The 15,404-nt window shown below is 43.3% G+C and overlaps 1 protein-coding gene across 3 annotated transcripts; it reads right to left on the bottom strand.

Moving 5' to 3' along the window:
* Positions 1 to 814: 814 nt before the first annotated feature.
* LOC143010062 (SUN domain-containing ossification factor) lies at positions 815 to 13,724 on the bottom strand. Of its 3 annotated transcripts, none has more exons than XM_076162205.1 (24): positions 13,453 to 13,724; positions 10,403 to 10,514; positions 10,108 to 10,230; positions 9,632 to 9,918; positions 9,110 to 9,229; positions 8,762 to 8,903; positions 8,550 to 8,667; positions 8,240 to 8,364; positions 8,078 to 8,145; positions 7,856 to 7,963; positions 7,547 to 7,652; positions 7,271 to 7,291; positions 6,760 to 6,815; positions 6,457 to 6,539; positions 6,228 to 6,293; positions 6,053 to 6,118; positions 5,846 to 5,936; positions 4,372 to 5,673; positions 4,191 to 4,278; positions 3,229 to 3,333; positions 2,707 to 2,864; positions 2,488 to 2,579; positions 2,260 to 2,315; positions 815 to 2,155 (listed from the first exon to the last, which is right to left on the bottom strand). In XM_076162205.1, exons 1-24 carry the CDS (start codon positions 13,515 to 13,517, stop codon positions 1,739 to 1,741), a joined length of 3,975 nt encoding a protein of 1,324 aa, XP_076018320.1. In that variant the 5' UTR covers positions 13,518 to 13,724; the 3' UTR covers positions 815 to 1,738. The 3 variants fall into 3 exon arrangements, with proteins under 3 accessions (XP_076018320.1, XP_076018322.1, XP_076018321.1); XM_076162207.1 differs by having other exon boundaries at positions 9,632 to 9,891; XM_076162206.1 differs by lacking the exon at positions 7,271 to 7,291.
* Positions 13,725 to 15,404: the final 1,680 nt, after the last annotated feature.

Genomic DNA, 15,404 nt, shown 5'->3' with positions numbered 1-15,404 from the left:
TTTGGTAGCATTTATTCGACTTTTATTGCGTTCTATTTAATTTATTGTTGTTTTTTTTGTTATTTCTTTGCTTGTACTTAGATTTGGCTTCATCAAAATGACTCCAGACTCCAGAGGGTAAAAGAGAGGCCTGTAAACATTTCATCCATTCTTAATAGTAATCAGAAAAGCTGAGTTATGGTAGCTGACAGTAACTGTAATGTACACACACACCAAAGTAACAGTATAGTGTGAGTGGTCCATAACAGCTCCGGGATGAAAACAGAGTCGGTAGGAAAAGAGGATTGCTTCCCTGCATTTACAGATAATCTCCGGGAAGAGAGAAACATAGGAAATACTGTTAACAAAATGAAGGGAAAAGAGCATCAGGCTTATCTGCGACCCAGCTGGGTCAGATGAAGAAAGGTTTTAACCTAATTTTGCACATCCTCCAGCGTGCTGACCGAGCCTGACCACAGAGCAGAGAGCAGTGTGTGTTAAAGGAGGGATCCGGTTTGTCTATGTGATAAATAGATACACATTCACAGTCAGAGCTCAGTTTCTTATGAACCAATCAAATGTGCGCTATCAAACAGCTATCGACTCATTTTAGGAAACACGTCCCGCAGGAGCCCCACAAGTAAACATCCACTAGCTAACAGGATTATAATCGCAGCATTTTTCAACAGTTTTAAGGATTCTGTTGTTGTAAACATTGATACAGAACCCAATGAGCTGATATTGACTGTACTAGTCTTTAAACTGTTCCTCTATTCAGTTAGAAACATGAGGAATGAATCATCAAATGGGAAATAAGGGGATGGCAGAACAATCATAAAATGGAGCTTTTATTATTGTTGTTGTACTGCCCCCTGCTGGACATTGATGTAAGCAGGTGCGCACATATCTCCAGTGTCTGAAGTCACTGTTACTTGCAAGGAGCATTTATTAATTTTCAACATTTTACCTTGCCTGTATCAGTGGAAACTTGATCCACTTAAGAGTGTGTCTGTATATTGTAACACGGCACATCTGATTGGCTGCATATAAGGCTGAGTTTTGCACGCTGTCCCTCCAGTGAAATGCAAGGTCACACAAAATCAAAACTGCTAAAGACGCACACAGGATGACAACAAATACGATGAACACGTTTGGCTCTGAGAGAGAGAGAGAGAGAGAAAGAGAGAGAGCAACCATTTCCTTGTGGGATTTGTTTACAACACTTTTCAGTCTATAGGTAAATCACTGGTGTAACCATCTGTGCTTTGATTTGGAAGATAAAACCAACCAAATGTCTTCCTCACCTTTAAAGCAGCCTGACTGAAACCTTACATCTCATTGAGTGTCTCACCAGTTCACCGAGACACAGACATTTAATAAAACAAAAAAGGGAAAGAGCTTTCAATCCAGAGGTTGCATTTTTATTGATAAGGAAGTTGGCAAATGCGCAGCGTGTTGAGTTCAAAACCAAATTTTCAATATTCTCAACCTATTTCCAGTCACACAAAGGGGAAAGAAAAGATTGTGAGGTGAGCTGGGATGACGTGTCGTTGCTTTAGAGAGGAACACATATAAACATCAGACAAACAGGAAACATCACTTAGTGAAAACGAAGGGATTGTCTCATTTCAAAGCTCAAAGCTGCCTGCGGCTACAGCAAAATAACATCCACCCTCTTTCAGAGAGTTTAACAGTAGAGATTGTTTGTTTTTTGTCAAATGCGACCTGAGATATTTGCTCCAAACATCCCAGAGCTTTACTAAGTTCTCCTGTTCATCAGGTCCTGCACAGTGGCGATGGGCAGAGATTCGCTCTTGTCCCTCAGAGGCACCTGAAGCGAGTCCACCACCACGAAGCTCGGCTTGGGACGCCTGCGTCTTAATGCCCGTTTCTCTGCCCTGGTTTTTGGTGCGGGGAGCCCGTCGCAGATCCGGGTGCAGCCTGCAGTGATGCCGCAGAAAGAAGGGTCGTCCGAATGGGAGGATCCCTCGGAGCTTCCCTCTGAGGGCGAGTCTCTAAAGGTCGGCTGGAGTAGAGTTTTTGTAAGTGCGTAAGGGTTTGCGGTGACGGCGGCGCCGTTACACACGACGCCTCCGTTACTGAGCTCTGGAGCGGCGTGCAGAGAAGGTTTCAGCGTCTCCACTTTCTCGCTGGGTTTGATCTTGTGCCGCCTCCTCTGTGTGGGGAGAAGAGGTTCAGAGAGAGAAGAACAGAAGAACAGATTTTGTTTAAATCAGTATAGCTCGTTATCTAGAGACATATAGATTCCAATCTACACACCTTTTTGTTGGCTGGACAAAGACTCTGTGTGTCCTCTGTTTGTAGAATTCCTGAACCTGTGAGCCAGATAATGAGACTGGAATGTTTGTACAGAGATTTCACATGAAACCGACACAAGATCGACAAATAAATCCGGTATTAAGCACAACTCTGAGGTGAGTAGGGACACGAATGTACGAGAGGAGAAGGATTCATCCATATTAGAGCAGATAGAAGATATGTGCCTACCTTCAGACGTGTCTAACTGGAATGACTCAGAATTGATGAGCGGGTAGGAAGCGCTCCTCTTCAGGCTCGTCTCATCACAGCAAGAGAACTGCCTGTTAAAGAAACAACGGTTATAAGAAATGCTCAAAGCTCAACTCAAGACATTGCTGTTCGTTCTTGTCATTGAGTTTTAAAAATCAGCGAGCAACTAACAAAGACCGTCCAGTTGACGTCGCTTACCTTTCAGGACAACAGAAGCTGTAGCTCTTGTGCATGGGCGGTTCTGGTTCGGTGGCGGATGGCAGAGTGGAGAAGCGGCAGTGATTGGCGCACAGCATGAGGCCCAGGAACAGACACAGCATCAGAGACAACAGCAGGTAACTTTGCCTGTCTGACACCTGGGAAGCCGACCAAAGATTAAATATGCATTAGCAGATGCTCCCGCTTTGTGACGTTGACAGGGAGGGAAACCGGGCAAAGCATAATAACTAGGGTGAACAAACAGGAGCGTCACAACTATAAAGAGCTGAGGAGAGCTTGGAAGTTATTTGTCACTTTTTTTTCCCCCTTGACATTCAAAGTGCGAGATGCAACTTTGAGGAAAGTACGGAAACATTTAGTAACCTAAGAGCATCTGTGTCAGAGGCTGGAGGCTCAGAGTGCGTCCCAGTGAGCTGACCCTGAAATAAGAGGACGTTTGCTTAATGAGGATCGTGGGCTGATTACAAATTTGGAGCCTGGAGCGCTTGTAGCCCTTCGTACCTCGCTCTGCAGCTGGCTCACTCTGACGGACAGGTTGAGAACCAGCTGAGTCACGTTCTCCAGATGACCCTGCAGCGCCTGGATGGACTCGGTCTGCCGCTGGTCCTGTGGAGAACGACACGGTGAGTGAGGAGAGGCTAATGACACACACACACACACACACACACACACACACACACACACACACACACACACACACACACACACACACACACACACACACACACACACACACACACACACACCTGTTCACAAAGGGTTAAAGTTAATACAAGGTGCACTAATATCTACTAATAATCATTCTATGTCACACACACACACACAGACAAACACACCTGTTCACAAAGGGTTAAAGTTAATACAAGGTGCACTAATATCTACTAATAATCATTCTATGTCACACACACACACACACAGACAAACACACCTGTTCACAAAGGGTTAAAGTTAATACAAGGTGCACTAATATCTACTAATAATCATTCTGTCTCTCTCACACACACACACACACACACACACACACAGACACACACAAAGACCTGTTCACAAAGGGTTAAAGTTAATACAAGGTGCACTAATATCTACTAATAATCATTCTGTCTCTCTCACACACACACACACACACACACACACAGACACACACAAAGACCTGTTCACAAAGGGTTAAAGTTAATACAAGGTGCACTAATATCTACTAATAATCATTCTATGTCACACACACACACACACACACTTTCTGTCTCACGCAGATTTCGTAATTAAAATGCCGCTACGTCATTCCCAACATTCCTAGGTGGGCTGAGTTTCTCCCCACTGCTTGCTCTCTGCTGGGGCACTTCCACATTCTCCCCTAATGAGCATTTCAGTTTAGCAAATTTTACATCCGTCAAAAATAATGATGACAGAAAGGGGGAAACTATGTGTACACATAAATAAAGTAAGTGTGCTCTGTCACTGCTCACCTGTGCCTCTGCTATTCTGGAAGTGTTCTGGAGCTTAATGATGGTTTTGTTGAACGCCTTCTGCATTTCCTCCATCTGCCTTCGGTACCTTCAAAATAAAGCAGACAGAAATTGAGGGTCGCCGTCGCGTTGCGTTCCGTCCCACCGCCAGTCTCATTTGATTGTATATTCTTTGACGCACCTCTGGCTGAGCTGTTCCAGGTAGCGTCCACTCAGCGACATGTTCATCTCCAGCGCCTTGATGCGGTTGTTGAGTCTCATAAACACCGACTCCTTCTGGTTAGTGCCGTGCACCTGATTGCCGTTCTGCTCCACGCTGCCGGGGACCTCGGCGTAGAAGTCCGAGTGGGACGGCGAGGCAGCGGAGGACGGGTGGGGCAATGACGCGCCGCCGTCTTCCCCGAGGTCCTCCGCTCTAACGTCTGTGAGAACAGCGTGGCCGAGAGAGGGCTCCAGTTCTGGAGTGGCGTCTGGGGAAGGGTGGGACGTCTCAGCAGTGCCGTTTTCCAGTGCAGCAGGCGGGGTGGGTTGATGTTCTGAGTGAGCGACAGAGGAATGAAGAAGTTGAGACTGATCTGTGGTGTGTGGGGTTTGGGTGGGGGCGTCGCTGCTGTGCTTCTCCTCTGCTGCGGTCATAGAGGGATCCTCCATTGTGGCACTGACACTGGATACTGTGAAGATGGGGCTCAAACTGGCTGACTGCTCCTCGTGCTTCTCTTCAGCCAGCGTGTCCTGGCTCTTCGATGCTGTTAGCTCCTTGTGCGGATCCTCGGATGAAAGCTGCGGCGGCTCCACAGTGGCCGTAGCTTTGGTTGTGAACGAATCGGTGGCACTGGCTTTGGGGGGAGTCGGGGTCTGACTGGGCTCCAGCACAGGAAGCTCAGCCATCATCTCCTCCTTCTGGGACTCCACTGCGTTCCCTGGGGGATTTGGTGGATCTGATGGTTTGGCTTCGCTCTCACTCTCCTCAGGAGCCGGTTCTTTGTCCTGAGGTGGATACATCTCACTGCGGTGATGTGGAGGTTCGGGGGAAGTGGAGGGAGAGAGGGGCAGTGGCATTGTGGGAGTTTGGCTCTGGGAAGGAAGCGTTTGCTCTCTGTCCACATTGCAGCCGTTCCTTGTTTTGGACAGCCTGGCTAAGCACCGACGCTGGAGGAGCTCCTGGAGAGACGCTGAGCAACAGCAGAGGGACGATTGCGGAGACGATGAGAGTTCACAGTAGTCTAAACTTTCCTGTTGTCGGTCAAGTTGCTGCTTTATCTCTCTAGCTTCATCCAACTCTTCCTCCTCATCCAAAAGAGTGACGGTGGGGCCAATATGCTCGTCCTCATCTCTCTCTAAACGAACGACTATTTTCTCCTCCACCGGTAGGACCTCTAATATGTTAGCGTCAGTGTTAAGTGTCTCTGACGTAGCGGTCTCTGGTGAGGGAGTTGCAATTTCAGCGAGTTCAGCATCAAGGAGCTTCTCAACGTCTTCAGTTCTATAGAAGGAGAAAGACATTAAAGTACAGATCACAGTAGCATTTCATTTACAGCTTCAGCATCTTCTCATTCAGAACCTCCCAGAACATGTTCAACTGTGAAATATGAACACACACTTCAGTTTGCTTGACAGCGAGTTCAAAATTCTGAGTGATCTTCTCAGACACTCACACTGGAGGAAGGTGTGTAGCAGTTGTTTCAGTGGTGGTTTGAAGTTGGGATGACAGCTCAGTTACGTTCACCTCCTGCGACGAGATGTTGCCTTCAAAACACACACAACAACAACAAAGCATCAAATCAGTAACTGCACAATCAGATCTAGATGTTGTTATTGTGTTATTGTTAGGGTTAGTAGCCAGCATGACACTCTGGCCGTACCTTGCATCTCTGGACCTCCACCAAGAACATTGACGGCGATGTTATTCACCATGTTCAAAATGACATCTGGAAATAAAAAGGAAAACCACAGAGGAACAACGGTTAACCCCATCTTACATGTTCTAGAATCAGTGAGGTCAGTTTAATGCATGTTTTTCCTATTTGCCACGTTTACCTTTTGCTGATCCAATCAGATTCTTGGGATATTTGGCTTCGCCCAGCACGAAACCTGGAGGATAGTCTACAGAAAGCAGTGACCTCATTAGAACATTGGAAGTGTTTCTACTGATTACATGTTCTTATTCACATCCAGCTCATAATACACATGTTGCGGTGAAAGATACATCTGACATTTACACGTGGAGTACTTGAGCTACGAAATCTAAGATGTTCTCCGTCCTCACCCAATTCATCATCCTGATCATCTGGTCGTTCTGAAGGATCGACTATCTCTTCATACTCTTCCACCATGCTGGTCCCAAACACCCTGGCACAGAAAGTGGATCAAACTCATTTTATAACCATGCTCACATGGCAATGAAACACAATCTCCACCAGCCAGCAAAGTGGATTCCTGGCTGTAACCAAAGGTGGCCTATTTGTAAAACTGTCGATAGCCACTAGGGGGACAGAGAGACAGAAAGAAGGTCGTCTCTCTCCCTGCGTAAGACATTTTTTAAACACAACAAGTCATTTCATTTACATACCTTAAAAGACTGAGGGGACAGAAATGTTCAGAGCCAAAGTGAGATAGCAGCTCCACCTAAGGAAATGTGAAACTGAGTTATACTGTGGAGTGGAACTGGAACACGTGGTCTGATTGACACTCCAGCTCTTTGAACACTCGCAGCAGGGATCACATTATTTCTCGCAAAGCTGTAATTTTTGCCTTGTAGCCAAATCAATTCAGCGGGTTCAATTGAATAGCTGGTAGCGACTGATTGGCAGCGAGTGACTTAAGTTGGAACATTCGTCAGCTTCGGGATGGATCATCTACCAGAATATCCTTCATTATTTGATAACAAGCCGACATCATTCATTTTGCTTCATTGGTAATCAAATTGTCATTGAACTGAGTTAAATGTTATGCTAAAGGACTCTTTGTAATAATGTAGTAGCAGCTTAAGCTCTACTTGATTCTGATAACACTTGTTCACCCGACTGGACAGTAAGACAACACTTTATTAGTCACGACACTCCACCACAAAGCATGCTAACCTTTATGTACTTGGTGAACATCTGAGGCAAGAGAAACAGAAAAGAGAAACAATTAAAGAGATCTATACATGCATTTACAACAGGTGCTAAGAGTGTACACAGTATGTTGGCTTTCACAGAGTCTATATAGGAATAGTTTACACGTTACTAAATATTCAATATTCTACTTCATTTGGAGACAACAGTGATTGATCTGCAGCAACGCAAGTAGAGAATAAAGCGATACACGCAGGATAGAGAGACAGATTGAGTGAGACGAGTTGAAGTTGTCCTCACCTTGACGTATTTAGCGTAAAGATGCTCGTCCAGAGGGAAACTCTGCACAGTGCGTTCATCCCGCCCGTGAAATGTTCCTAGTTTGAGCCACTTGTTAGTCGGATACCTGAGTGACGACATTGATATTAGGTCAACTGAGTGAACGGACCATCTGAGAGGCCATTACCCCTTGTGGCGACAGGTGTCAAGATATTGCATGCATCAGTAAATCTAAACTAAATGACCTCAATAACGTGCTGATACTGTTTTACTGATAAGAGGACAACAATACGCCTTTGCTGTATCAAATAAAGCGGCTGTAATTCAGACCTGTCACTGATGGAGACCAGAAAATCTTTGGGAGTGGAGGAGAAGAGCTCAAAGTTGGCGATGTCCAGCTGTTTGACCTGGATGGGCTCACAGAGCTCAATGATAAACCTGAGACAGAGTGGGACAAACGGAGAGACGGGACAAGAGAACTTATGTTGCATTCATGCAAAATGAGCAAGGGATGTGTTAGAATGCAGAGGGGAATCCATACATTATACATACCAGATTTTATTGCTACAGGGGTTCAGCATGTACACGTCCATGTTCTCCATCAATATGGCTGAAGTGCTCTGTGTGGAACAAATGTGCACATACAATTGTATTTGGCACGACGTCAACATCCGTCAAAACAGAAGGAATCTGACATGAATCACGAGTGTTTACCTTAGCTTCAGGGTTAGAACCAAGGATCTTGGCTCCACACTCCACTGAGGCATAATTGTTGAAGTTCTTTTGCGCCTTCTTCACAGTATGAGAACCTCCGTTAGCAGAGGTATGGGTGGAATGAGCTTTGGAGAACAAGGGAGTCCAATTGAAAATCACTGTGGAATTTTAAAAATGTGCAGATAATATTCAACTAGATGGATGAGAATCTTTTTTTTTGCAGGGAAGTCGTTCACGTTATCTTAATGGTTCCACCCACTCAACAATCCCACAACCTGCTGCATTGACACAACGTCTACGTGCTTCTTACTCTTCTCCTTCTCCACTTCCATCATCTTCCTCTTCCACTCGTCGAAAGTGGGAATGTCTTCCGGGTCTTTGCTGCTCACGCTGGAATCTGGTTCTGTGGCAGCAGGGGGACTCAGGTCCTGTCGGTGATAATGAGATAATGAGACCTGGGACCTCCTGGTAGACGGAGCTGAGCGACAAAAATAGTTGAAGCGATATCCAAAGTCCCCTTACTTGCTCTTTCAGCATGTGCGACGTGTTGACCTTCAAATGCGGCGAGCTGTGACCGGACTGAGAGCTCAGCGGCGGATCAGTGTGAGATTTAGTACCAGCAGTGTGAGCGTTGGAAATGTTCTCCAAAACCACTGGAGGACCGCTGTCGGAGCAAAAAGAGCATTTCATATAAGTGTGATATTCTGGTAATTAACAGAGAACCAAGGCTGAAAATGACATAGTCTGATTTTGATGTTCGTTGCGGGCGACGTTGAGAAATTCACAATAATGCAACAGAAATGCTGAAATACTCTTTCATACAATTCAGAAGATTTATATGATTTAATCCACAGAATGAGCAGCACCCACCTAGCAGTGTCATATGGGTTATCCCCTTCCCCTTCCTCTTCCTCTTCACAGTCAGGTGGAGGCAGGTAAGCATCACCGACCTCAGGAGCAGGTACATCAGATATAACATCGTCTGAAACACTGAAATGAAGTGGAAAAAAAAAACAATAAAGTAAATACATTACAAAGTGCACAGTAAACTTAAAGATCAAACACCACAACAAAACAACAAATGTGATGTTGTGTTTACAGATAGTGTACACTAAATGTGTATAGATGACTCGTATAAATTGGTCTAGAATGCAAAATTTAGTAATGTATAAATATGACATCAATGTTGTACCTTTCCTATGTTGATGACATCACTATTGTTTATTTTAGTAGCTTTGGGGTCAGACACTATTCTAAGCAATAGTGATGTCATCAAACTTGCTAGACTTACCCCAAAAAGAGGGAACACATAAGGTAAAAAGGAAACCAGAGGGTACCACTACACTAAATTACTAACAATAAACACTTGCTCAATGAATTTCTGTGGTCTACCTATTTGGAGCGTCCTCCTGGAAGGTGAAGGTGCTGAGGTCGTCTTCAAGGTTAGCAGCAGAGTCAGTGACAGGTTCAGGTTCAGGTTCAGGGGATGGGGGTGGAACTTCAGAAGAGGAGGAGGCAGAGTCCTGGTCTTGAGTAACGGAGGCTTCTTGATGGGGATTTTCCGAACCGTGCTCATGTTTTGTTTGTGGTGGTGAAACTCTCTCCTCTTCCTCCAGCCTCACCTCTACATTAGGTTCCTCCATGTCGAGGGGCTGATGGATAATCAGAGGGATATTAAGCTGTAAGAGGAACGTTAAAGTGGTCAAACCATCAGGCAGCATTAATGTTTCACGTGTTCCAGGAACGATCAATGGAAAGAACTGGTTAGTGATGTGATGGCCTATCAAGTCCTGAATCTGAATGTTTTAGAGTACAGGTGGATCTACAATAACTCAGGAAATAGAGATGACAGATTTCAAACTAATCACCTGTGAATGTTTTTCTTCCTCTGCCTCCCATGTTGTTGGTGCTGCATCCTCCTGATCATCATTCTCTACCAACTGATCATCTTCAGATAAAGACTGGATGTCTAACACCAAGCTGTCATCAACCTACAGAAAACACACACACACATCACAGACTCAATGAAAGGATCGGTTTAGTCACAGAAACCAAATTCCCAACACAGCTGAATGAGACACATATAATACATACAAATACAAATTCAGATACTACCAACTTATTTCACTATTTTGACAAGAAGCCTTACAAAGTTAATTGTACCTTGTGATGAAGAGTGTTTTCCCCTGGCTCTTCCTCCGAACTGATGTCCTGTGGGGACACAAGACTTTGGGCCTCTTGGTGCGACTCCGTGCTACCAGCATGACTAGGATACCTATAAGACCAGGAACAAACTGAGTGAAAACAGCAGCAGTGAAAGAATGTGTCTGACTATGGGTCATCTGGATTACAATGGAAAACCTGCATATCCACGCTGGAGACTGGAAAACTTCAGATGTTTATAAGCTCTTAAATATTGAGCAATATTAGACTTGGTTTCAGTGAGTCAGAAAGACAGAAGATACACAAGTCTGACGCAATGAGTAAGCAACCTGTAAACTGGTTCAAATCATTTATCTTATCTGTAAGTAGGGTACAGTGTGTGTTCATAAAGACAGGAGACACACCTTAAACTAGGTGTTGCTCAATCATAATGGAGGGTCATGCCAAACAAACGACATATAGGTCATACATGCAAGAGGCTTTCATGTTCTGTTTTTTTCATGTTCTGTTTTAGCTAAAATAAGGGGTTCCACATGGGAGAGAGGAAGCCATGACAGCTGCTGCTCACATCTAATATACCTCACAATACAGGTGATCTCAGCTCATAATAGGGGCCATTATTTCCTTTTAAACAGAGAACACATTGCAGTCGGGTTCCACTGTGTCAGAAAATGTTCAGGGTGACAGTGACAGTGGACACTCCTGCCAGAGACCATAATAATCACAGTGACCAGGCTATTAATAGTTATAATGATGTCACATTCCCATGGGGAAATTGTCCCTCTGCTCCGTTCTCAGAGGCGACACCAACAGCCACTCTTCCAACTGTCAACAATCCAGCTCATTACTGAGAATTCATTCACGATTTCAGGTTAAGTAGTTTACTCGGCCACTGGGCCGGCTTATGGAACTGCTTTGCTGATCTGACTCGAGGAGATTGACCGGTCACAAACACTTTAAGTAACAACAGGCCATTTGTTTTGTAATTAAAAGCCAGCAGCCATAATGTAACTCCCAGGGGAGCAAGGGTGATTTAAGGTTTACATGAATAATTGACTAAACAACTGCAAAGAAAGGGGTCCAGGCTGAAGTGAGTGGTGGTGTTGCACATTGGACTGTAGTCAATGGAGATATGTTTCTAATGTTCTGTTTACTCTATTTGTGACATAGGTGTATTAGAATCAGGTATACACTATAATGCAATAGCCTCTCCACCACAGTGTCAACAGAAAGAGTACGCACAATAATACAGAGTAGATCTATACATCAGGACAGACAAACACTAACCACCTTTATGAATTAAATGTTAAATGGCTATGTTTTTGTTTGTTTTGAGGGTTCTATTTATTTGACTTCTACTTATTTATTATATTATAGATAGATACTATAGTAGTGATACAAGAGAGATGAGAGAGATGACTCATTGCAGGGCTGTTCACAGTCCATTGAATGTACAGGTGTTCCTGTTAAAGTGGCAAAGCAGGTGCAAAGATCATATCCATGTGGCTGATCTCATGACCTTCCTTGAGAGTATATGATTTGGGACCGTACATATCATGTGGTTAAGTGTCATAAATCCATTGTGAATGAATGCTAAATCATGTGATGTATAATACACTAAATACTATCTATACCATATGTACCATATTATACAATACTATCATCTAATAATACATAATAAGATGTATTATTTGATGATAATATACCTTTACCTACCTTAATAATTAATATTTCATGTCTGTGGAGATCAAGTATCGTCACTAGGTTCTCACTCAGTTCTATTGTTTTGTCTTTTGAGGAGTAACATCCGATGCTACAACCCTGTGTTCTTCACTTGTAATTGCTGGCTTCCCGACTGGCTCATATTACTCATGGCCATTAAGGGAGAGGGGATCTCAGATGATCTTTCCGTATGTTTACTACAGGTTTTGTAGGAGCTTGTCCCTATTTTCCCAGTGAGACATTGTGTGGACGATCGAGCAGAAGATAAACTGAATTACTTTACATTAAGTTCACAAACCAAATCAGTCACAGCTTCATGTTTGACTGAAAGCCAAAGCGGTGGGAATGTGGAAATGTAGGCCAGGTTAACAAAGATCTTAACATTCTTATATCATCTCTCCTTTCTCTCTCTGTAATTTTCCATTTTACCATCCTACCTAAAACTCAATCCCTATTCTACATAATCCCTCCTCTCTTGATTGTTTTCCCATCAGATTAACAGAGACCAACAGCAAAAGATTTACGAGTCAAGACTTGCCTGCTGTCATTGACATGAAAGTCCACTAATCCTGCCAAGAGTTGAGGAATAAAATCTGTTGAACGTCAGTCATTAGGTCTGTGACAGTGTGCATCTTGGGAGACAGTGGCCAGCCATTACAATGTAGACTCCTTCTCCTTCTATCAGTCAGGTATCCTCCATAAACTGCTCTATTATTATGCTTCCATACATATGTGTTACAGATCAAGTAGTGACGTTATAGCTTTGTCCATTGCCCATCTGACAATCAAAAGGGAGCATTTTGTAATTTCAAAAAACAAAACAACACAGGCCTTAGTGAAGCACACATTTTCCTCACTGGATCAGTTCTGAAACTAGATGTTGTGTTTATATTGACTAAATTTACACGCCGACGCTTTAAAGGACTTCAAAAAAAGTCACCAGCTAACACGGTCACTCATAAATATGATACACCCGCTGGTGATTAAATTCATTTAATTTACAATAAGCGTCACACACACACACTTAGGAAACATGTCACAAACACACCGTAGTAACATTAAACTCAACGAATCGGCTCGTCCACAACGCGTTAACTATTAGAGAGAACTCATTAATATGTCGCGTACTATGTCGCGTACTAACGTCTAACATTGACAGAGCACAACAGTAGTCAGCCAGGTGCCACATCACGGCACAATAACAAAGCTAGCTAGCTAGCCTGTCAATGTGTTCAAAACGACATAACCCCGGATAACGTCAGTCAACCGAATTCACAGCAAAAAATCAGCAAATAAATAAAGATAGAATGACACTGAAACAAACTTACCAACAGAGTACAGCTACAATAAGCCAAAGTGACACAACTCGCCATAACAGTGGTGTCATCATCATCCCTCTCCTGTCGGGACAGACATCCTCGTCGAGCTGACACTTAGCGTTGTTATATGATTATAAGCTGGCTCCGCGTTTCACTTTGTGCAGCGTTCATTTAGCGCTGGTTGCGGTAGCTAACATTAAACCGTTTGGCATGTGCAACGAGACGCTGCTGTCATAAACAACATGCTACCGCCTAGAAGCGCGTGTTTGGCTCTCAATCTGTCCAATCACAACGCAGAAAAGACATTGCGCAGTTCAAATGGGCTGCTATTAGAAGCGCTTGTTTTGCAGCTGCCTCTCGCCCGAGGAGGTGGAGCTTCTTTGCCTGGTCAATTTGAGAAGCACGGGGTTGATATTAAAGAATGATGAAGCTTTTGTCAACTCACGCTATAAGTAATGCAACGCATATTAAATTAAACATTTCTGGAGTTAAATTAAAGTAAAAGAATGTCATTAGATAGAAACTTCACATATTTCTAAACTGATAAAAGTTTAAAAAACCACTGTGCTCCGCAAGAGTTTGTGCTGCCATCATGTGGTTCGCAGTGGTAAGTACATGTGTAGTGGCTGATTTAATTCCCAGACGGGAAGGAGAAATCTAGATGGGGAAATAAATAAGTTCCCTCTATTCTGTTATCCTTCTTCTTATCATTCTATGGTGCTTCCAGTGTACTTGAAGTAGACAAGAAAGAAAGAAAGAAAGAAAGAAAGAAAGAAAGAAAGACAGAAAGAAAGAAAAACAGAAAGAAAGACAGAAAGAAAGAAAAACAGAAAGAAAGAAAGAAAGAAAGGAAAACAGAAAGAAAGAAAAACAGAAAGAAAAACAGAAAGAATGACAGAAAGAAGGACAGAAAGAAAGAAAGACAGAGAGAACGAAAGAAAGAACGAAAGAACAAAAGAAAGACAGAAAGAAAGACAGAAAGAAAGACAGAAGGAAAGAAAGAAAGAAAGACAGAAAGAAAGAAAGAAAGAAAGAAAGAAAGACAGAAAGAAAGACAGAAAGAAAGAAGTGCTCTCACAAAGACAGATATTATGAGGAAGTTTATTGAGGAGCGATACAGAGACACAGAAAATAACAACTGATGCAATCCCCAGTTTAACTTCCTACCCTCTGCTATACATCACACTACATCAGGAACCATTTTGTAGTTGGTCTTCAGTTGAATTTGATCGCTTTTTGTTTTTCTTTCTACATTTAACTTTGGCAATACAGAATCATAAGTCATGCCCGGTAAGGCAGTCTAAATTAGAGAGAAGAGAGCATTTAGTGAATAGAGACATAGAGAACGATTAAAGCGCTAGGTTTCCTTGATGAGGTCTTTATAGTCCACAGGTACAGTATCTCATTATCATTACCTATATACATCAGAACACAGTATAGTCCCATATACACGATAACAAACTGACAGAGAGCACTTAAACATTGACAATACCTCCTTAAGCTCTGACACAGACGCTGACTCTCTGACTGGTTTAAGAGGCGATGGCGGGAGAGATGGCGGAGGAGGAGAAAGAACGCTGGTTTGTGACGATGACGATGATGATCATGTTTCAAACCTGAGAAAAAGACTAAATGGAAACATGGGAGTATTTATCCCTTGATCATTCATACAGGAGTATTTCGCCATGTTAAATACCATTTATTGACATATTTTTTCATGTGGCGAGGCAGAAGTCCCATCCATCCCTCCAGTTAGCGTCTGAATTGGAGCTTAAGGTTAAAAGGGTCACATTTTAACCATAGATACAGCACAGGTGGACACCTATGACGAGGTTAAACGCATTGCCGAGGCTGATTCTAGTATATAGAGAATACTGATGGTGCTCCTCAGCCTTGCTATGTGTGTATGGCTGCTACTACAACACAGGAACAACTCACACAAGTCTGACATTAAATTACCC

Source organism: Genypterus blacodes, unplaced genomic scaffold (genome assembly GCF_046128005.1).
Source record: "Genypterus blacodes isolate CSIRO-AG114 ecotype Tasmania unplaced genomic scaffold, CSIRO-AGI_Gbla_v1 ptg000120l_1, whole genome shotgun sequence".
Lineage (NCBI taxonomy): Eukaryota > Metazoa > Chordata > Actinopteri > Ophidiiformes > Ophidiidae > Genypterus > Genypterus blacodes.
Note: the sequence above shows the minus strand (reverse complement) of the source record. Positions and strands in the feature narration are given on the sequence as shown.